The 23,040-nt window shown below is 61.3% G+C and overlaps 1 protein-coding gene across 1 annotated transcript in view; it reads right to left on the bottom strand.

The window, feature by feature from the left end:
* Positions 1-23,040, bottom strand: part of PRDM16 (PR/SET domain 16) — a 198,067-nt gene that overhangs the window by 22,114 nt on the left and 152,913 nt on the right. The window contains exons 3-7 of the mRNA XM_044236972.1: positions 21,715-21,849; positions 11,849-11,951; positions 5,799-6,012; positions 3,828-3,975; positions 3,240-3,393 (exon numbers count right to left, since the gene is read on the bottom strand). Coding sequence (XP_044092907.1) covers positions 3,240-3,393; positions 3,828-3,975; positions 5,799-6,012; positions 11,849-11,951; positions 21,715-21,849 — 754 coding nt within the window. The remainder of the gene's footprint in view (positions 1-3,239; positions 3,394-3,827; positions 3,976-5,798; positions 6,013-11,848; positions 11,952-21,714; positions 21,850-23,040) is intronic.

Here is a 23,040-nt window from a genome sequence, read left to right as displayed (position 1 = left end):
TGCAGTGTCTACGCATGTTAAGGGCCCTGCCTCTCCATCGTCCTCGTGGTGGGGCGTTCTCAAGGCTGAGTGGGACAAGTGTTGCCTTTTCAGAACAAACCTACCCCCTACTCTCTTCGGGAGGCAGCTGACCCAGGGGAGCTGAGCCCCATGGCTGGTCTAGAAATAGACTCAGTCGCCCACCAGGTGTCGGGGCAGCCAGGCCCTTCCTCGGCTCAGGCCTCACTGGCCAAACACGTGACCCCTCACTGTACCCCTGGCCCAGCTCACCAGGGCTTGGTTCATGGCTGCGGCCAGCTTGAGCTTGGAAACTGTCCCCGACCAGGGCCCCTGCCTGGAGCAGCTCCCAGAAGGGTCCCTGGGCCAGCACCACACCTTGTGGTGGGGGGCCTGGGACCCTCAGGGCCCAGCCCTTTGCTCACAGGATGGAGGGGTCTGGCAGAAGTGTTGGCGCTACAGTGAGATCAGGCAGGTCCTGGACCCGGGACACCAGCAGCTCACAGGCAAAGAGACGTTGGCTGCCCACGGGGCCTACAAAAGCCTGGGCAGCCAGCCCAGGGCCCTGGACGCAAGGGCAGCACCTGGCAGAGGGGCCCTACCCACAGCCCCCAGCAGTTCCTGTCCTTGTGGGGCCAGCGGCTGGATGCACACACTCACTCTAGAGCGTGTCCTTCTGTGGAGAGAGCCCACAAGCAGGCTGACCACCCACATGCCTCCCGCGCGCCCCCGCGCACACCCGGCCCCCAGTGCGAGAGGCGCTGCTGGGAGAGAGCGCGGCCTCGGCTGTGCGCTCGCCGAGGGGCGGGCTCAGGCTTCTAGCGGGGCTGTAGCAGATCTGAGGGGGCTGCCGTCTGTGCACGCTAGCGACAGTGTCACCAAGGGCCCGCGCCCTCTGAGCCGCCCGTTTGTCCTGCAAGGGGCCATGCACGGGTGTGCAGAGCTGCGTTCCCAAGTCCAGCACGGCCTTGACCGTGGCCCAAAGCACACTCGGTCGTGGCCTGCAGGACGTGCCCATCACATCTCATAGGCCCACTTTCGGAAATCCGTGCCACCCTATCCGAATGACATGTCCTGCCGGCCACCTGGCCATGCCTGGGCTTCTCTCTGTAGCTTCACCTGTTGGCCAAAAGCTGAGACACCCTGGGGAGTGTGCCACACGGCCGGGCGGGGCTGTGTCCCCGTGCTCTGCCCGTCCGCGTGCAGTGTCTGCGCAGGCCGTGGAAACAGTGGGCTCGGGGCCTGGCAGAGCACCGTGGTTCCTGGAACTTCCGTTATTAAACACCCTCCAAGGAGACTTCACTCCAAGGAGACCACAGGACTTTGTGTCTAGGTGCCCGGCGAGGCAGTGACCGTTGAACCTGTTTGTATAATTTCCTGCTCCTGAGCTCACTTCAAAACCCCAGGCTGCCATCTGAGGCCCCATAGTGGGACTTCCAGGGACCCTCAGCACAGAAAGCAGGACACACATCTCTGGTCCCCATCACGGCCCCCAGCTCCCACGCCTAGCTAGGTTGTTGCTTCCTGACCCCCTGCCCGAGGGACCAGGCCCTGTGGCACCCCTGCTCACCCTCTCCCCCTAGAACCTGCCGCTGACCAGGGACCGGGCTGGTGACCCAGGAACACTGGGGTCTCGGTCATCTCCACAGGGCACTGGAAGCTTGGGCTGGAGACAGGGGGCAGGAGGAGGGCACGGCCCAGCCACGCAACAAAGGCCGGACAGGCCAGTCGGCATGTGGTCTCTGCGGCAGGCGTCCTACAGCTGAATGGCAGCGGGAGACCACCCCAAGCCCGGCCCCAAGTGCCCATCGATGCCACGGGCTCCGAGGGCTCCCAGCCCCTCATCCAGGCCCTGGGGCCAGGGCGGGGCTAGAGTCCCTGCTCCGCAGCGTGGCATGAACACCTGGTCACTTCATGCCTGTGACCTCAGTCCCCTCCGTCAGGTGGAGACCGTGCGGCCCCTCCTTGGTCGGATTCTGAAGTCCGCTGTGAGACGGTGTGTGGGACGACCCCCATGACCCAGGTGACCGACCCGCACAAGCTCCCGGGAGGTGATGACTCAGCAGAATCCGTGTGATGGCCCCGTGCGACCTGGGGATGGTGACCCACATGACCTTGTGGGGATGGTGACCCATGTGACCTTGTGGGGGTGGTGACCCCACATGACCTTGTAGGGATGGTAACCCTGAATGACCTCGAGTGGATGGTGACCCTGCGTGACCTCGTGGGGAGGATGACCCTGCAAATCATAGGAGATTATGGCTCAGAGCAGTGGCTGTCAGCCGCCCGCAGGGTAGAAAAGACTCTTCTGTGGCTTCCAGACCCACTGAGAGTAAGGTTCACGCCCCTGCGCTGGCTCCCATGGCCCCCAAGCCCGGGTCCCTGCCACCTCTGTGCACTCTTCTACTGTCCCCCTCACGTGTTCCCCCAAATACGCCGGCCTCAAGCCCCGTCTGTTCCCGTCCCCGTCCGAGCGCCCCGTCCCGCAGGCGCCCCCTCGGCTCCCATCTGCGCTTCCTCCAGGTCTCCACGGCACTGCCGCTTTTTGACAAGCCGTCCTGGCTCCTGCCCTGCCCGGCCGACCCGGGCGCTCAGAGAACCTCCGAACCTCGCGGCACCGCCTCCGGACTGACAGGCGGGCCCGGGCGCTGTGACTGCGCCTGCGGCTTAGCCGGTCTCCTGCGCTGTGCGTCGGTGTCGGGGCCACAGGGCGTTTACAGCTGGCGCCCGCTGCCCGGGCCGTGCAGGGGGAACCCAGGCGCCCTGAAGGCTGCCGTGGAGATGCGCAGGGCTCCGCGGGGTCGCCGGGATTCCTGTGCCTGCCAGAGCTCAGGCTGGGGTGTGAGTGCAGGGGAGGGGAGGTGAACAGGGCGGGCCGGACTGCGGGCTCCGTCCACAGGGCCCAGGAGGCTGAAATGGTGCTTCCTCACCTCCCACTCTGGCCATGGTGGAGGTAAGCGACGGGGAGGAGACAGGTAAAGCAGGAGGAGAAAAGGAGGTGCCAGCAAGAGAGACATGGGTGACCAGGAGAGCAGGTGAGGCAGAGCAGGATGGGGAAGAGGCGGTACCGGGGGGGGGGCGGCGGGGGTTCTGGACCCTGGGCCCTACCTGGCAGAGGTTTTTGAGCAGGGAGGGGTCCAGCAGAGGGGAGACCCCAGGGACTCCCCACCTGTGCCTGCCCTCTGACAACTGTTGATGGAGGCAGATGGGTCGGGAGGCCGGTGGGGGTGGGGACCACTTACATATGAAAGGTTTGACCGTGCTGTGGATGTGTTTGTGCTGCTTGAGGCCCGAAGAGGTGGCGAAGGTCTTCCCGCAGTCCGGGCAGGCGTGAGCGCGGGCCCCCACGTGCTGGGAGCGGATGTGCCGCTGCAGGTTGCTGGGGTCGGTGAACACCTGCGGGGACAGAGTCAGGGTTCACTCCCCTGTCGGCCCAGTTCCCGCCGCTGGGTGGGGCTCTCACTGCTGCTGAGCCTGGCAGGGAAGGGTCTCTGCTGCCAGGGTGACTCCCGCCCCATGACCTCAGGGGAGCTGCCAAGCCTCCCACAGACTCTGTGTCTCCGACAATGACTCCTAGGGGAGCTGCGGCCGTCAAAGCGGGAGCCCAGAACGCATTTTTAGGTGGACGAGCTCGGACACACAGGTCGGGGCGGAGAAGACAACGTCTGGTCTCGCTGACCTCCTCCCAAGCTGTGTGACCTGTGCTGCTTCCTCCTTCCCCGGCAAACCCGAGACCCAAAGGGCTTCCGGCCTCCTACAGGCTCTGCCCACTTCGCCTGCGTGTCTGCGGGGTGGGGCCCGGGCCGAGCCGCAGGCGCAGGGCCGGTTACCTTCACGCAGTTCTCACATTCGAAGCGCTTGCCGCTGTCATGGGACATCTGGTGGCGGATGAGGTTGGACTTCCAGTTGAAGGCCTTGGGGCACTGGTCACACTTGTACTCCCGCTCCTCTGTGTGCACAACCATGTGCTGCTCCAGGCTGCGCGCGGACGGGGACAGGAATCACTGGGCGCCCGCCTGCCTCACTGCCTAGCAGCCCCCTGGCCCCCCGCCCGCTTGGAGAGGAGAGGGAGTCTGGGCAGCGGGTCTGGCCACCTCCTCTCTGGACAGGCGAGCGGGACGGAGGGGCAGAGACGGCCCTCCCACCACGCAGGGGGCGAAAGCTGGGCCCTCCTCCAAGACCACTCCTCCAGGCAGCCAGAAGCCAGGCAGGACCCCAGCTCACAATGCCCAGCTGCTCTTCAAGATGATCTTAACCTTGAGGCTGACCTTGGGCCTCGGAAAATGGCACTGAAGCTGCGGACATTGCCCTGAGCCCCGGAGTGGGGGCGAGGCGCAGGAAACCCAAGGCCAGCCCTAGCCCCCTCACCGCATATACAACAGGAAGGTGGGCCGGGGGCGAGCGGGTGGGTCTCCCACTGGGGCCCGATAAGGTGGGGAGAGCCCAGCTGCTGGGCAGGGGCGGCTGCACTTGGATGAAGGAGCAGCTCCTGACCCCCTCCTCTTGGGGGACGTCCTGTTCCCCCTCCTGTCCCAGGTGTGACCGTTAATCTCCGGGAGCAAAGCAGCAATACATCATGGCCCGTTAATTACGGGCCCAGCCATCCGTTCCCATCAGAAGCGCTGGGTTCTGGAGCACTGCCGGACTGAAGCTTTCTCCCTGCTGCTAATTGTGATTTATGTGTTTATGTAAAGAAAACACGGACCCTCTTGAGCTGCGCTTACCGCAGAGGGCCTCAGCCGGGATTCGCCCAAATGCTCGTGTTCTCTGTCATCTGTTCGGGGTGCAGGGTTTCCCATCCCCGGGGAGGCCACGCTGGGATTGGCGTCCGGTTCCCGGTGACACCAGAGCCACTTAGTGACCGGATGGGGTTTTACTCTGACCTTGCCAGGCCGTCCGAGAGACATTCTCAGAGGCCGGAGGAGGGGCCCACGCGGAAAAGCCTTCAGACTTGCCTGGAGCTGGGACCCCAATCCTGGCTGTCTCCCCACAAAGCCCAGAAGGTTCATCCTTCCTTCGGGTTCCCACGGGTCCTCGGGGTCCTCACTTCCCAGGGGAGGGTCAGCTCGTGCCTGTTCTCGGCTGACCGTGTGCAGCCAGCACAGCAGGCCTGGCCCACCGTGCATGTGTCTGTGAAGCCTCCCGGGGCAGCGGGGGTCCATCTGTGGGGGGCAGAGGGCCGGTGCCTGGGGTGGGGGATCAGGGGCCCTTGGGAGGCTCTTGCCAGCTCCTGCACACTGTGTGAGAAGGAGTCCTGTGTGTCCAGAGGGTCAGGTCACTCCCCGGGTCCCCAGGCAGCAGGGGGCCGCCACCACCCGCCTCCATGCTGGTCTCAGACCCTGTTTCGGAATCTCCTTGGGGCCGGACCCTGCGCATCCCGGGGTGTGGCCCGCATCTCTCACTCTCCGCCTAGCCTGTCTCCACGGAGACACCCCTGCCTGCAGAATGGCTGGGCCGGTGATATCTCTGCCAGCCCCTGTGGATCTTCTAGGGGTGGGGGCTCGGACCAGGGGCCTGGCCTTTGCAGCCAGAGCCGGGATCCCCTGTGCCCTGCAGCTCTGGGGCCTACTGGGTCCCTGATGCTGGATGAGTCGTCGGAGGTTCCTGGCCCTGAGGTGTGCCACACGGGAGGGGACCCTGTCTCCACCTGTCCCTGGAGTTCCCCGCGTGTCAGTGTGGACAGGGCTGAGGGACAAGGACAGAGCCCTTTCTTTCCCAGCTTTCCCTCTGCGCCACCAGGACTGAGTGAGTCTTCGGGGGCCGCTCGTGGGGGAGACGGGAGGCTGGGGGCGGGGCGGCACCTGTACTTGTTGGGGAACATCCGCTCGCAGTCCTTGCACTCGTGGGCCTGCCCGTCCGCCCCGCTGCCGAGCCCCTCCGGCTTGAGCTCGTCGGCCAGGCCCTCGTAGAGCGGGGCCCCCACCGAGCCGCACGCGTACTTCTTGTGGCGCCGCAGGTCTGTCTTGGACTGGAAGAGCTCGTCACAGGCGTCACAGCGGAAAGTGGGCTCCTCCGCTAGGAAGAGAGGAGGGGGAGGTGGGTGGGGAGCACGAGATGGGACCCGGACCCCCTGGCCCGCGGGAGGGGGCAGGGGGACTGGGCTGTTCCACTCCTGCTTCCCTCCTGTCCCCGCTTCCCGGACCTTGGCGTGGCTGCCCCAGGTCCCGTGTCTGCGCCCTCAGAATGCGGAGAAGGCCTGGGCCCCACCCTGCATGGCAGGGGGCCACCCCGGGCTTGAGAAGGCCCCGCACCGGGGAGTGGAGAAGGAAGCCGGCGAGCTTTGTTTATGAATTAGGAGAAAACACGCGGCGGAGCCCTAATGTGCCTCATAAATTAACTGTCGTCAAGGTCAAACAAATTAAAAGGGGGGGCAGCTATTATTAAGTTTACGAGGCAAGATCCTGACCACCGTGCCAAGCCAAACAGTCAGCTCCAAGCCGTAAATTTCCCCGGGGAGACGACCTCTGGGCCCATCCCCAGGCCCCACCCCAGGCGATGGCCGGCAGCAGCTCCTCTGCGGAGCGGATGCCCCCTCCCTGCCCCGGGCGGGGAGAGAACACGTGTATAGAAGGTCTTGCACAGATGCATGGAAAGGTGTGCATGTGTGTGCTGGTAGTGAGCGTGGGAATGCACGTGTGCTCGGGCGCAGGTGTGTAACTCGGGGTGTGTGTGTGTGTGTGAGCAGGGGTGTGCAGCTGTGACACAGAGGGCTTGCATCCAAACACACCTGCGTCCATGTCTGTGCATCTCTGCAAGAGTGTGAGGGATATTTGTGCCTCCACGCTTGTTTGTGTGTGTGTGCGTGTGCGTGTGCTTCTGCATGTGGCTGCACATGTGGAAAGTCGTCTTGGCGTGTGTTCGTGTGTTCATGCATGTGCAAGTGCGTGCGGGGACGGGTGTGCATGCTGTGTCAGCGCACACACTTACATTGCACATCTGAATCACGCTTCAGTGCACATGTGTGGGCATTTGTGCGTCATATGCACATGGGTGCACGTGCTGTGCACACGTGTGTGAGGCTGATCACACGTCATGTGTGTAGAGTGTGAGCACATCGGTGCATATGTGTGTGTGCATGAATGTGCAGGTGTGTGCACCTGTGTGTGTGTGCATATGTGTTTTCGTGCGTGTGTGTCTCTCTGAACATGTGAGTACATGTTTGAGAACGTGTCTGAGTGTGAATGTGTGTGTGAGCACGTGTGCATGTGCTGAGCTAAGCCTTGGTGACCTTGGGCTGACTGTTCATCGAAATGGCCTAACCCTGAGGGACATCAAAGCCAAGGAGGCAGGGAGATGGGGGGTGGGCAGAAGGAGGCTGTCCCCGCCTCCTCCCCTGTCAGAGAGACCACCATAACCTTCTGAGTGCCAAGGAGGGGGGTGCAGATCTTTGCAGCCCAGACAGGGGTTGGGGGGAGCTGGGGGGAGTGAGGGTCTCCTGCTCACGACTAGGCTGGGACTAAGGCTGGAGGCGTGGCTCCCGATGCCCGGTCACACCCGGCATTTCCACCGGACCCCCACCCCCCCACCCCCTGCATCATGAGGCAGACTCTGTGGGAGCTGGATCTGGCCTGCCCCTGGCTGGGGCCCCAGGGCTTGGATGACACTGTCAGAGGCACAGTGTGACTTCTGTTCACATCTGTGTGAGGGAGTGGCTCTCTGGGTCCCAGGGAAGGGCCTCAGGGACAGGCCGGGTGGGCTCCAGTGCAGGTCCAGGCGTCCTGGCCGGCTCACAACGGACAGCCTGCTGTCGAGGAAGTGTTTGTTTGGAGGAATTCAACACAAATGTGCAACAGCAGCTCGCGCTGAGTCTGGCAGTCTGGGACTGAGAGCATGGGTTTGAGCCTCTGGGCTTGGAAATCTCTGCCCCAAACATCTCCTAGCAAGGCTGCCCCTGGCACTTGCCCAGACAGATGCTGAGCTGCAAAACGGATGGAAAGGAGGCAAGGCCTGGCAGTCCACACAGACCCCAGACCCTGGGCCTGGGGACACCGGGAGGGTATTTTGCCAACACCGAGGCCAGCGGCACCCAGGCACAGCCAGGGCCAGAGGCACGGGAGCCGTGGGGCCTGGGGCTGCCTGGAGCGCAAGGACAGAGGTGGTTCTCGAACAAAACCCATCCAAGCAGCAGCCGGTCCCCGGGGAGCAGCAGCCGGTCCCCGGGGAGCAGCCGGCACTGCTGGCCACTAAGCCTGCAGACTACGTTCATCACAACACAGCACCCCCCGCCCCCGCCAAGTCTACACAGCGTTGCCTCCAAAGTCGAATTCACGTGCGTGAACCCCTTCGGAGAAACACCTCCTGGGAAAAGAATGTGTCCGGCAGTGGGGATGCCCGAGGCCTTGAGGCCGCCGCACAGCAGGCCCCGCTAGGAGCTTCCTGCTGTTGGCGCACAGACGCCATCCACGCGCCCCGGGGCAGACTCTGTGCCCGCCTGGCGAACAGTAAACGGAGGCCGGGACCCCCAGAGAGCAGGCGGCAGGGCTGTGTAACCGGAGCCGAGCCGCCGGGCGGGGCCCGGGAAGCGCGGTGGCAGCGTCCCAGCTTCCCGCGAGGGGCCCAGTGCAGCGCCAGACGTGGCGTGTGCGCTCGGAACGGCCTGGCATTCCCCCGCGGGCCCTCGTTGTCTTAGAAATGTGGATTTCCTCCCCATCTGAGGACCGAGAACACCATTTCAGAACGGAGCCGGATGCCTCGACCTCACAGAGCGGCCCCTGTGGGTTTGTTCTGACTTCCTGGGGCCCTCCCACTGCCACCGGTGCCGTGAGTCAGTTCGAAATGCCCGTTGGTAGTTGGCTCTTTCTGGACCCAACTGAGAACAGTCACAGAAGTTGAAATTTGAAAACCAAGACAAGAAGAAAGGCCAACCCCACACATCCATACCACCAGCCACCTCCACTTTCTCAGTTTCGATCTGAAATTTGGACTTAAAACGAAAACTGAGCCCGATTCCCGCGGTGACAGCGTGTGAGGACGTCCTGAGGCCGTTAAACAGGTGGGGTGGGGGGGTTAAAAGGCGCCCTCCTCGCCCGCATCCCGCCACGGACCCCAGTTTGCGAGGGTGAAGGAAGGAGCTGGGGGCTGGCGGTGGGTGAGCCTTGCCACCCGCCCCTCACCGCGTGCTATGGTGTGGACCGGGGTCCCAGCTTCCCTCACGCAGGTAAGGCGGGCACAAGCGTCCACACTCAGGGCTCGCTAGATGCCCAAGGAAGCATGGGCCCTGCCCGTGTGGTCCAACTGCCCAGTGCGATAATTCCATGTTAAAAAAAATACTAAGAGCGACCGTTCTCCTCTGGCTATATTGTGTTACACTGTATCATATGCTACTGTAGCCGGCCCGTGTTGTAGGTATGTTGTGTTGTTATATTGTATGATAATCTGTCTCGTGCGCTTTGTATGCAATTCACCGTGTCCTCTTGACTTTCTCTGGTGGGGGGAGTTAACAGTTTTGAGCCTTTCTCAAAAGAAAAGCATATTTGAATGGAAATGATTTTCTTTATTTTCTCCTAAGAGCAAGAAGCTTTCCCGAAAGAGAAATCCTTCCCTTCTCTACTGAGCGTAAAAACAAAATAGAAAGTCGCTGGAACTAATGAATGCGAAAGTGGCTTCCCTCTGCTGAGTCGCTTGCCGGGGAACTGGAGGCTCACTCCTTTACAAAGCTGCGGCTGGGGAAGAGCCTTCCCGGGCTCAGAGCTGCAGGCCCCACGCGCTCCACTCCCGCTCTGCCCGCCGTGGGCCGGGGACCCGGGACGCTGTTTCTTCCGCGTGTACCTGAACCTTGCTCCCCGGCAAAGGCCCCTGCCCCCGACGGCAGCACGCAAAAATTGTAATTCAAAACTGAACTCCTTTCATCTGAACCCGCTGGGAGTCCGTGGGGTCCGCGAGCCGGGGAAGCCCCATGTCCTCCCAACGCGGACTGGACCCGGTATGCTCGCCCGTCGAGGCGTGTGTCAGGTGTGCGCCTGGCAGTCTCTCTGTTCTATCAGCAACTTTTCATGGCCGAGCAGGAATGTAACAGAAAAATAAGTCAGTGCCTAATGGCTTCAGAGAGCCGAGGGGGACACAATTATGTGGCATCTACATGCTAATCTGCCAGACTGAGCCTCAAAAGCGCTGGAGGGCCCACTCCAAGTTCCTGCCGTGATAAGGGGCCTCCGCATTTAGCTGGGGCCGGGATAAAAGATTTTTTATGATAATTATCTTAGTGAGGAACATTTTTGCATTTTCTTTCTGTGCGATTCCGAGTTTAGCTAGGGAGGGGGCGGCTGTTGGGGGGCACGGGGGTGACCGCCACAGCAGAGAGTATGAAAAGTCAGACATTTGATTCTGGACTATTGTGTGTGGAAAGCAATTAGCCCGCAAATGTTTGATGAATTATTAGGGAAATGCGGACCCAGCTTATTTGAGATAGGGAGCCGGGGTGGGGGGAGAGGGCGGTTGGTGGTGGTGGATAGCAATCAAGGTTTTTTGAGAACCTTTTGGAAGAAAGAAGTTTCATTACACAAACGAGATCTCGCCAGGCGCTCCCCCGAGGTAAGTGGGTTTATCTTTCTACGTTCTCCTGTGCTACCTGAGCTCTACAGGTCTCTCCAACAATTATTTTAAGGAAAACGAGACCATCCCCTCACGACCCAGACCTCGGCCATTTATTTTTCTTTTCTCCACGGCCTAATTGGAACCAAACTTCAGAGGCACGTACAGATAGGACCCGGCTCCGTGGCCTCTGGAGCGGGAGCTTAGAGACGTGGGCCGCGTGGAGCGGGGATCCTCATCGCTGGGCCACGCTTGGGGATCGAAAGGGTACATTAAGGCAGAGATCTCTGCATCGGCTCCAGCCCCAGCCAGCGCCACTCCCTCATGTGGTAGTATTAGAGGAACTTGTGGTCAGTGGCGTTAGTCATTACGCCCCTGTGCCTTCGGACGGGAGGGAAAGAAAGGCAGGAAGGGGAAACCGGCCTCCCCCTGCTCCAGCGTGAACGGAGTCACCAGCCCCCGCCGGGAGGGGAGGCTGCTTCTCTGTTCACTTGTGGGGTCTCGTTCCAAGAAAAGACACCGTGTGCCGGCGGCGGCACGCAGGGAGCTGGCGGGCAGTGCTCGGCTGCCAACACAGCGTTCCTCGAATGGACTGAGAAGTGGTTCCAGAACCCCAAGGTGAATGGTACATTGCTCCACAATGTGGATGAAGGAAAATAATTTCTGCATTTCAGAAATCCTAGCCTCTTTGCAGCAGGAATTTTTCGAACGTCCTCTGAGATGCACCCGGGCGAGGTTGAGGGAGGGGGCAAGGGAGCCCCCCGATGAGCACGGACTGATGAGTCAGGAGCGACGGGCAGGGTCAGCGGGAAGAACTCAGCCGTCATCCCTGCCCCTGTGGGACCCCCGGAACCCCGCGGGTTGCCTCTCACAAAATCAGTTTTCCCTCAACGTTTCTCTTGGACTTTTTGCTGTTAACCGTATCCAGGCCCAGCTTTCAGACATGCACACGCCGTCTTTGCCCTCCTCAATGAGCCCCAAATGCCTCCCAGGGCTCTGGAGGGTGACGGTTTCCAAGTCATAAAACGTTGTGTGTTTTTGTTTGTTTTTGTTTTTGTTTTTTTAAGTACTGGGGCTGATAATAATAATAGAGATTAAGAAAAAAATCCCCCTGGGGGTCTACCACCACAAAGATACGGTGCCACAGGACACCCACTCCCGCATGCTGTCCGGAGTGCCGTCTGGAATGCGGCATGTGGCTCGTGTAACCCAAAGACGGGAGAGAACGATGCTTTGGCTGAGAGATTGGGAGGGGGGCCCGGGGCATCACGCGGTGCAATGCGACGGGAGGCCTCGAGCTCCTGCCGGGCGGGGGGCTTACCATCCAGACTGGAGGGCACCGTCCCCAGGGAGTACGCGCCTTCCTTCACATGCACGAGCAGCTCGTCCCCAGGCTCAATGTCCTTGATGACTTTATAATAAATCTAGGACGGAAAGGCAGAGAGAAGGGGTGAGCGCAGCCGTCCTTGCCCAGGGAGCCACGCCGGGCACAGGCAGGCCACGCCGCTCCTCGCAGGGCCCGGCCGGCTGGCCACTTGACCTGCCTACTAACTCCTGCTCCGAGGTTCCCCTCTGGAACTTTGCAGAACATACTCAGAAGGACCACATCCCTTGGAATTTGTTTCATGAGGTTGTTGGGTGTTGGTGAAGGGGTTGGAGCTGGTGAGAAGTCGCCTGGAAGTTCCCAGGCGGGGCACGTCCCAGCGGGAAACACCAGGGAGGGCGGCTCTTGCCAACCAGGAGCAGGGTCCGGCGTGGTTCTCAGGTCCTCGTCCCAGGGCGTAGGCCAGACCCGCGTTGCTGCTGGGGGTGGGGTGGGGGGCTTGGGGGTCGAGAGTGAATCTGCATGTTTTGAACATGGCCATGTGCGCAGACAGAGGCCCCGCGGGCCAGGGCAGCAGGCTGGGACTCTCCCACGAGTGTGGACACCGTTTCCAAGGGGAGGCAGAGGGGCGCATGTGCCCGCAGCAAGCTCTGTGCCCAGCAGCCACCCCATGTGAGACGGGCGTGCGCTGAGAACTGGGAGGGTGCAGGGGGTCAGGGCAGACGCCGCGGCCTGGAGAAGCAGACTCAGGTCGAGGGGAGGTGAGTCTGGAATATCTAACCTCAACGCTCCCAGGAGCCCTGTGGCTTGCCCACATAAGTCTGGAAAAGGGGCCGTCTGCCCTGGAGCTGTGGTCAAGATCTGGAAAACACCATGGCTCAGAAGGGCACCAGGGCAGGCCCGTTTGGGACGGCACCCAGGAATCAGGTTCTATTGGCCTGGGTGGCTGTGGGAGAGGACTGGGGTCTTCCCTCTTGGGGACTCCCTACCCTCTCTGGAGAGCAGTGACACAGGTCCTGGGCGGGGGACAGGTCCCAGCTCTTCTCACGAGTGGGGCTGACACCAGGGGTCTTGCATCTCAAGTCCAGAAATGTCAAACTGCCTACCACCCGGGTCTCTATCCAGATAACAGGGGTCAAAGTGCTTATGGGAGCCCGGAGGCTGGCTGCAGGACTGACCCGGAGGCCAGAGAAAGACCAAGATGATTGCACCTGCCTTGGGAAATGCGGGGGTCCCAGCTTCTCCAGACTGAGCCCCCGAGAGGCCCTCCAGCACTGCCCTCTTGCTGGAGGGCCAGGGGGTGAGGGATCAGGCCAGACCCCCCAGCAGCGGCGGGACGTGGCGCGGACACCCAGAGACTGAGCGGGCCACGCGGGCCGTACACCGCTCCTGCCTCTCCTCTGACCCCCAGACCCCGGGAAGCATCTGAGCTTCCTCCTCCCTCACTGGACCCCTTTCCCCCTCCATAGCCCACGTCTGTGTGGGCTCCCGCACAAACCGCTGGTCCTGACTCGCCCCAGGACAACAGCAGGTGCTCCCGAGAGGGCACCCAGAATCCTCCTGGGTCCCCAGCGCGCCGGGACGTGCTCCAAGAGCACCCAGACAGCGGTGACGATAGGGCGGGCAAACTTCCTCTCCCTGCACTAATTTCCTTCGGCTGCTGCTCTCGGCTGCAACACGGAGACTGTAAACGGTGACGAGACTGTAAAACGGAGACTCGACTCTGGGCCTTACTCACTTTTGTAATTAAGCCCATTGTTGTGACCCCAGTTCTGTGTCCTTTTATCTAAAGAAGGACAGTGACCAAATAACTGTTTCAAAAAAATCACACTCAAGCTACTGCATTTCAAAACTGGGTCCAAGGTCTGCGGCGCGCGCACTCCAGCAACGCCGGGGAGGCCCCGACAGGGTGGGCTGTTGCGCCCGCACAGCGCGCTCCCATCCGCCTGCCATCGCACCGGCGGGGGCACAAAGGCAGGACTGGCTGGGGACAGAGGAGGGTCCACGGACCAGCTTCCCTGGCCCGTTAGAGGGCAGTGTGGGCCCGCCCCCCCGCCAGGTCCCTCCCCGAGGCCCCGCTCTGACCTGGTGTCCCGCTCCCACTCCGTGCGAAGGGCTCCTGGGGCCACGTCCTCCCTCCGTCCTCCCTCCGGCCGGCCGCTAGGCTCCTACTCTGGGCTAGCGGGGGTAAGTGTGGCCCGCCTCCCCTCTCCGCCTCCCTGTCCGACCCCCTCGGAGGGCCACCCTGCCTCCCGAGACCCCCTCCCTCCTCACCCCCCTCTCCCAGTGCCGCTGGCTCTCCTGGGATGCCCCCCCCCACCTCGGAGCTGGACCTCCTGGAATCCCCTACGTCCTCCAGGGCTGCCGAGGTTCTGCCCCACACCCTCCCAGCTTCCAGGGCTGCCCCACCTTGCCGGGACCCCTCTGCAGCCCCAAGCTGCACTCCCAGGCTGCCCGGCCTCCTCGGGACCCTCGCTCCCTCCGCCGGCACAGCCCCAGCAGGAGCCTCAGAGCCCAGGGAGGGTCTAGGGCTCTTGGCCGTGGGGAGCGGTCGCAGGCACAGTCGGCACCCTGTCCCCAGCCCTGGACGGTCCTCTGGGCACCTGGCAGGGCTGGAGAGTGGGACACGAAGGCCGTGGCCCTCAGCCGTGGCTGCCTGGACTTTGAGCAGCAGATGGAATTAGTCGCTATTAGTGCTAATTGCAGGGCTGGGCCGGGTGGGGGGCGGGGGTGTCCCCAACCTGCCTCCACCTGGAAGGGGGGCCGGAGGTGGACAGGAATCAGCGCGAACTTTCCTCGAACTCCGCGGGTGCTGCCTCCGCCGGGGACATGGAGGCATGAGGGCGACGGGGTGCGCACAAAAGCCGGGGGTTCTCACTGTCGGTTCCCGCAGGCACAAAGGCCTTATCAGCCAGACCCGTGGAGAAAGTCACAGTTCCAGGTCCGCGGGCTTTGCCGACTTCCTGGGACAAAGGCCAGCTGCGGTGGGACAGAGGCCTGGGCGGCTCCCGGCCTCCGGGGTGTTGCAAATAGCGCGTGGACAATCCTGAGACTATAACAGGATTCCCGAGGCCCCTTCAAAGTTCTGGACGTGGGCTGGTAAGGTCCCCTCCACGGTACGCCCGGCAGCGGGTCGGGTTCAGACCTGAGGGCGGGTGGGCGTCACGGAGGGGCCGAGGGCTCCCGTTTCCATGGGGTGGGGTTGAGGGTCGGTTCCTCCAGGAAACAGAGCCCCTCCCCATTTTGATGCCGGGTGGCAGCCACGGCGATAGGAGCCAGGTCCCTGGAGGTGACAGCACCCAGGAGGACACGTGCCCCCCACCCCCCCAGCAGCTGCAGCGCCCAGGCCCCCCAAACCCTGTCTCCAGGCTCCTGGCATGTGGCGGGGCAGGCCTCGCGGGAGCCTGCCGGCACAGCCCCAGCGAGTTCACGGTCTGCGAGCGAGGGAAGCTGCAGCAGCTCACGGGAGCTCACGGGAGCCCATGCACGTCTGCCCTTACAGAGCTTTCAAAGGAACGAAGCCAAGCAGAGGGGGTCTGAAGTCAGGCCCTTGTTTCATAGTCTTGAGCTCTCCACGAGGACCGCGGATCCGCACCAAACCCTGGTCCTCTGAGCGACAGCTGTGCTCTCTCCTCATCTGTCCCTCTCCCTACGCAGGGACTCGGCTCCCAGAGCTCGGGGACAAACGAACGTCCATGTTCTACACCGGGTGGGGAAATGGCCTGAGAAAAGTTGGATTTCACCCAAGCTGTGCTCGGGAACCAGCCCTTCCGTGGAAACCATCACTGGCCCCTGAACAACATTCTCTGAGATAAAATATTTCAAATTTTAAAAAAAATGGCTCTCCGTTTTGGCCACTTTCTCGAGTTTGTTTTTTAAATATCAAACGAACTCACAGGGATAGGTGCTGTGAATATGAGGGTTTACGTTCCACAATTTTCATTCCTGGTCCATCTTAGAATCTTACACGTTAAATTGTGAGGAAATCCACCCAAACTGCCCCGGGTGCCATGAGGAGGTGGGGGCCCGGCCACACTCCCCCCCACCCCCACCGGCCCGGAGCAGATGCGTTTTGTAGGAACACAGAGGTGGTCAAGCGCTCCTGCTCTGACCAGTTTGACAGACGTTCGGGGAGGGTTTCGGTCACGTGTGCGAAATCTTTGTGTTTCTCAGTCCGCCTTGGATTTGGGAGTCGGGCTGGAGTCGTGGGGGCCTCTGGGGTGCTACTTGAGGGTCTCTTTGTGAGAGACAGGTGCCCAGAGAGGGGAATCAGAGTGGCCCGGCTGCTTCTGGCCCGTCTGGAGGGAGGATGCTGGTCCTTGGGCATCTTTGTCTCTCTAGACCCCTGGGGAGCCAGTGGGGGGGCTCCTGTGCTGCCTCATCGCTTCCAGGACCTACAGATGCTACATGTGTCTTCACGACTTGCAGTCCCCAAACTGTGGGCCGTCTGTGCCTGGGAAAGTCTTGGACACCGGGCCCGGGGGCTGCGTGAGGGCTCGAGCGTTTGGAGTTTACAGAACCACGGAGACCTGAGCAGGGACGTGCAGACAGTCTCTTCCTCTGGGCGACAGAGAAGACACTCGCCACGCTCCTGTCTGCCCCTGCGGGGCTGAAGCAATTGTGTCCACGTCCTCACAGTCTCGCTGCTCTGCCCCGTCACTTTCCCAGCCACACACACGTGGGGAAAAATCCGGCACATTTCTTCGTGGTGTGTTTGGACCTGGAGACTGCAACCGTGTCTGCACAGACACTCCTGGCTGCGGCTGGAGAGAGACGGTCTTCGACCTCCGGAGGGGCATCTCCTGATAACGTATCCCCTTCCATGAATCCGGACGCGACAGCGCCGCGGGGAGCGCGAGGGCGCGCTTGAATCTGTATCTTATTTGCTGAAGAGAGAGGATCGGTTTGCTCTGAATTCGGCAGCTTTTGGACCCCAAGGCATTTGATATATACCTTAAGTCTTCTGTAAACCCGCCAAGAAACGCTACAATGAATCCCCTGCCCTTCTCGTTTCAAAGGGGGAAATTGTATCTAATTGTTCGCGAGCTACAATGTTTAATTTACAAAATGGTGGGGGTTGAGAGCAGAGGGAGAAGGAACCGGGCACTGGACGCCATCCCGTGAGTTCCAGCCCCCGCGGATCGCTCACAGGCCGTGCCGGGCGACGGGCGACAGGCCGAGGGGTCCGCGTGGAGGGAGGGGAAGCGAAAGCGAAAGCGAAGCAGCCTGGGCCGCGCGCTGGGCCGGGAGCACCGGGTTTTCATTAGAGCGAGCGAGCGCGGGCTCTCACGCACACGGCTGCGTGCTTATCGGTTGGCTCATCGGCTAACGAAATGCCTTCAACAAGCCCGTCTGCTTCCACTTTGGGGAGCCCCGGCCGCAGGCTGAGCCCGGGTCTCTGCCCCGGGGGAACGTGCCGGTGGTGTTGGGGATCCCCCACCACCCAGCCGGATCTGGCGGTGCGGTGGGGGCCTCGCGGCCTCTTCTCAGTGTGCCGGGGGGTCTGGATCCCCCGAGTCATGCTCCCCGACGTCTGTTTGTGACCCCAGCACCATAGCACGCCGTCCTCAGCCCCGCTGGCCGTGTGAGGTTGGGCGCCGGCATCCTTGCCCTGGAGGGGTGAGGCGGACCGGGAGAGAGCCATACGGGGATCGGGCCTGCCCGCGCCTGACTCCCAAGCTCTTCTTTTCCTTATGAACATGGAGACCGATCCAGGGACGGACCCTGTCCGTCTCCTGAAACATTTCAAACAAATTTGTTTGCTCATAATTGCAGGAGAAAGAACCACCCAGGGGTGATCTGAGTGTCTCAGATTTTCCAAGAGGAAAAGCAGGAGCTGGTGGGCGGCAGGGGAGAGGGAGGTGAGGTCGCCCGGGGCCGGAGGCGGGCTCACGCCACCCAGAGTGAACTGAGGGGCCCATGGGCTTTCCTTTGCCTTCCGGTGACGCTGAGTGGGAAAGGCAAATCAAAGCACCCCAGCATCTTCGGCTGTGATCTGACCACCCCCAAAAGTCTGGCGAAAAGCTCCGTCCGTCCAGCTGTCTGCTGCGGACGCTCTCTTCCCAGTGGCCCGGCCACCTCCCTGTGGGCTCCGTGTGGGTAGCAAGCCACAAGTCCCTGTTGAGTTGATGCGGCCGAGTCCGGGAGGAAGTTCACGGCCTGGCGTGGCCTCTGCTCGTGGGGCTCCCCAGCCCGGAGCCGCAGAGAGGACAGAGCAGAGCGACAGGCGGGTCCCCCGTCCTGGAGGCCCCTGGGGCTGGGAACTTTCAGAGCCCCGGGGCGCCTGGGGGGAGTCTCGGGGCATAAATGAGAAGCTGGAGGCAGGGTCGGGCTCACGGCCATGGGTGCCACAGTCCACGGAGGAGATGCATGGCTCCCTTGAGAGGACATGTGTCCGGTCCAGAGCTGCCTCCTCCTCAGCCACCAGATCATTTCTTCTGGGAGGCGCGACTCCAGAGACTTTTTCTCCAGGACCCCGAGACCCACTCCTGACCCGTCTCCTTCGTCCTCTCAAAACCGGGGCCGAGGTCGTGTGACTCGAGCTTCTGGAGACCGACGGGCAAACCCCACCCTGCGTCGTGGGTCTTCGAGTTTCAGTCTGGACGCTGTCCCTTCCGTGTCTGTGCCGTCGGGAGCCGGTGTGTGTGTGCGAGGTGGAGACAGAGAAAGGAGGATTGTTCGCGTCCGTGTGTTCGCCTGTGTGCGTGGCAGGGGTTGTCCGTAAGTGCAGGAAATCCTGGTGGAAACCCTTGGGATTACAGAAATCTGAGAAACGCCATTAATATCGCGTAATGTTTCCTTCTCAAAGAGAAGCCTGTCTCCAAAAAAATCTTTGTTTTATTATTAATATTTCAGGGACATTTTTAGTCCACTTTGTAGCAACCCGTGTTTCCAATAGTCAGGATGGGAACGGAGACACTTTCCGCAGCGGCCACGTGGTCATCCCACCGAGGGAGCTAGTCAGCCTCCGGGAGACTGTTGAAAAACTCGTTCTGTAATTAAAAGCAGTCCAGTAGATCCCTTTCCAAGAAACATTTTGAGGAGCACTGGGTGGCTCAATCGGTGGAATGTCCGACTCTTGATTTCAGCTCCGGTCACGATCTCCCAGTTGGGGGCTCCAGCCCTGCGTCGGGCTCTGGGCTCAGCATGGAGCTCACTTGGGATTCTCTCTCCCTGTCCCTCTGCCCCTTTCCCTGCTCTTGCGCACGCTCTCTCTCAACATAAATAAATGATTTTCTAAAAAAAGGCATTTCTAAAATTCGCTTTATTCAAGCAATGATTACTGAGGCCTGTGCGGTTGGATCGAAGTGTGGTTCCTTACACTGTTTGAGTCTGAAATCATTAGGATTATTTTACAAAGGAAAATATGCCCCACAATTTGCTCATTTTCCTCTGTAACTGAAATGCAAAGGTAAGACTTTGAGATGAAAATCGGGGCAGCTGACAGCCTCCTGAGCACCTCCCGACCTGGTGCCCGTCCGGGGTCCTGCCTCCCCCCTGCTCCTGCTTCCCTGTGTGACCCGAAGGCCCCTCCTCACTGCTGGTAAAGCGCGCAGGTGCACCTCCTCGGGAGGGACGCTGGCGGGCACCCCGTTGCTCAGTAACACCGGGAGCAACCGCCTGGTCCTTGGAGGCGCTCCAAGGGTGGGGGCCCCCCTCTCCCTCAGAGGCTGGGCATCTGAGATGTCCCAGGTAGAGCAATGTCGACGCTCTGGGTCATGACAGTGTGGCATATGCTTAAATGGACACCGCGAGTTCCCTCGGAGCTTGCAAGCTGAAATGGGGGTCGTTAATCCCCAAGGCCATGTCGGAGAGAAGCACCCAGCAGGTGGGGAGGGGCCTGAAGGAATTTCGGTGTCATAGTGGGTTGAGTAAAAGAGGCAGGAGTGTTTCGGCCCCTAAGCCTGATCCTTGGGAAAGGTAAGCGCGGGGGGACCAAAGTGGGTTTAAGGGAACCAGTAAGAGTTAAGGACCATCACTCCTGCCCAGCAGAAAGGGTTCTGTCCCCTGGTGGAAGAGACGGAAAGACATTGCTGCAAAGCTGTTAATTCCGCCGCATGGAATGGACGCACACCCTCCCCCGAAATATTAATGCCAAGACAAAGAAAGATGTTTGAGGACAGGCCCCTCGTTGAGAAGCTCCCACACCTGCTGGCTTTTCCAGAACTTGGCCACAAAAAGGTACCTACTCTGCTACTTAAGTTTGGTTCAAACACTCGAACAAATGTCTTTCGTAAATAAAGAACACAGACCTCCATCCCTCTATTCTGCATGTCCCAGAAATGCCCTCCTGGGCCTGGCCCCGCGGTGCTCCATCTGCTGCCCCCCAGCTTCCCGACACAGGGCCAAGCACACCGCGGTCCACAAAGGAAGGGGCGTTGGAAAGCCCATCTCTCCATGTGCCTACCTCCGATTCTCCGCCACTTACATTTCACCTTCATTTGGAGGAAGGAAAAGTGTTGCTGTTTTTTTTTAAGGTCTGATTTTTTTGTGGATCTTCTTTTGCTTTAATTTCCACAATATGCTTTTGTGATTTTCCAAACGCTGGGTTCTACGTACAAACTGCGTCATCCCAGGTGCAGAGGCGTGTTCTAACTTCGCCGGCTTGTGAAGCCAGGACCCGCTCGTGCCCAGCAAGGAACGGCTCAATCCAGGCTGAGCCCCGGGGCCGAGAAGGAGCCTGAGCAGAAGAGGGAGAGCTGGGGGGCAGCTCACGGGGGTCCTAGGGACCTCCCTGGTGTTGCTCTCTGTTTCTTAATGCAAAACTGTTTCTCTGAAGTCAAGAGCCTCGAACTGCTTTTAATGGTTTGCACAGGCGATGAGAGAATGTGCCCTTTGTTATGTGGTCTCTGAAAACATCTTTGAAAGCAGCGGAATCCCTTTTGCAGATGAAATCTCATGTGTAACCCCAAGATAGTATAGGCAAAAGCCAACGGCTCTGATGGGAGGGGCTGGGCCCCCCAGCATCGCGAGGAGCCTGGCGCTCTGAGAGCTCAGCGGAAATGTGCCCGAGGGGTCTGGCTCTGGAGCGTGGAGGCTCCAGGGGCCACTTTCAGGTTTGTAATTAAAGACATAAACTGAGAGCTCCCAGCACTGGGGACACGTGGCCTTCCTGGTCAAAAGAAACTCTGCCTGGCATCTTCTGGCCTGTACTGCTCACGGGCCTAGAGGGTCACCACGAGCAGTTGTGGTCCTAGGGCGGCACGGACCATGGCTAGCATGGACCCAGCAGGCTGAGCGAGGCCCTCGGCCTCCGGAGGGTTGGCGGCAGAAGTCAGGTGTTCCTTGGTACTGAAGGGGCCAGGGGCTGAAGTCAGGGCCACTGAGCTCAGGAAGGCTCAGGTGGCTGTGAGCGGGGCCAGGATTTTTTGCCCAAACAAGTCTGGTTCCCTCTGCAGCCTGGCCCGGACGCCATAGGGATGGCGGTCCGCTCCCGGAGGGCAGTGCTGACCCTTTTGGAGGGAGCCTGGCCAGACCGAGCCCTGGAGACGACGGCACGTAAGTGGATGGGCCGGGCTCTGTCCTTCCCTCCTGGGGCAGCACAGCAGGGACGGGGACCCCTGTGGTTTCAGGACCTGCCGCTCCCACGGCTTTCCGTCATGGAAACCACCATCTTTGGGTTCTCGAGCCCCGGCCAGCTGCCAGCTGAGCTCCTCAGCGGAGCAGCCGTGGGGCGTCGCTGAGCGCCCGGAAACTCTGCCCTGGCCGTCTGACAAATCGCAACCCTGCCGCGGGACAGGGCCGCGCAGGAGTCCCGGCAGAGGCGGCGCCAGCCCTTCGCTCGCGGGTCCCTCTCGTCGGTCTGGGGGCCGAGCCCCTCACCCAGGGCCACTCCGAGGCCCACGCGAACGGCCCGCACCCACCTGCTCGTTGATCTGGCACATGGTGAGGTTCTGGTCGTCGCAGGAACACGCCACCCGGATGTACTTGAGCCAGCTGCCGGAGCCCGCCTGCCCCGCGTCCGCGCACAGCTTCTCCGTGCTCAGGTCTTCGGAGACCTGCCGGGGGGTGGGCAGAGAACCAGGGAGGGTCAGAGGTATCCTGTGCACGAGAGTCTGCGCGGTGCGCGTTTGCCCAATGAAGGACCGGCTGCTCGGGCCCCGGAGGAAGGCAGTCCAGTCTCTGGGTCTCGCAGAACCCCCGGGCGACGGTGAGGTCCTCATCCCGCCCGTCCCGGGAGCCTCTGAGAGCCGGTACAGGGGCGGGAGGCTGGCCCTTTTGCTCACCGAGCAGCCGGCCGCCCTGGCCCGGCCACGACGGAGGCCCCCGGGGTTGCAGGAAGCCCCAGCCGTCCCACATGTGAGAAAGCAGAGGCCGCCGCATTTGAGAACAGAGCCCTCTGTTGAGGGGCGCTGGGGCGCCCGGCTGCAGGAAAACATTCTAGAAGGTAGAGGTGTTGCTGGGGTGTGTGGCTGCGTCCGAGCCGGAGTGAGTGTGCGTGTGCACGTGTGCATTTCCCCACCAGCACTCACGCCTCCCCGAACGTAAGAAAAGCATTCCGCATTCTTAAAGGCGGGAAGTTTCCATGTGACACCTGGGACCTGACCTCTCGGCCCACCCTCCGAAGCCGGCGCACCCGCAACGGGCTCGGTGACTTTGTCGGTGCCATGGGGCTCTGAACGTGCGTCTCAGGGTGCACATCTCTGAGGGTGTCGTTTACCATCCCCGGCGGAGGGAGGGGCGCCCCTGGACCTCGGGAGCCTGAGGTGAAACGGCAGCAGAGTCCCCTCCCATCCCCACCCCTGCTCCGTTCCGTCCCTGCCCCAGGATCTGAATCCAGAGCCTGGGGGCCAGCAGCCTCTTGGGCCAACTTCCTGGGAGGTCCAGCCCCAGCTCTTGGAGGGTCAGAGGGAGGGGATGAAGCCTAAGAGGAAAGGGTGTCCGGGTGAGCAGGGCGTCAGAATGACCTGATACATTCAGGAAGGGCAGGTAGTGACCTATCCCCGCAAAGACCAAGGACACTGATTCCAGGCACCGTGGCCTCTGGTCCCTGGAGTGCGTCCCGAGCACCTGCTCTGAATGATAGGGACCCAGGAAGGGCAAGAAGCTGCCCCCCCCACCAAGGCCTGGAGAGGCTGCTTCTGACCAGCAACTCAGGATGCTTTGCAACAGTGCAGCTGCTCCCCAAATGTCCACAGGATGGCCAAGGGCTGTGCCTGGCCTCCCAGGGACGAGGAAGCGCAGTTTTG

The sequence above is a fragment of the Neovison vison genome, chromosome 2 (assembly GCF_020171115.1).
Source record: "Neovison vison isolate M4711 chromosome 2, ASM_NN_V1, whole genome shotgun sequence".
NCBI classification, from domain to species: Eukaryota; Metazoa; Chordata; class Mammalia; order Carnivora; family Mustelidae; genus Neogale; species Neogale vison.
Note: the sequence above shows the minus strand (reverse complement) of the source record. Positions and strands in the feature narration are given on the sequence as shown.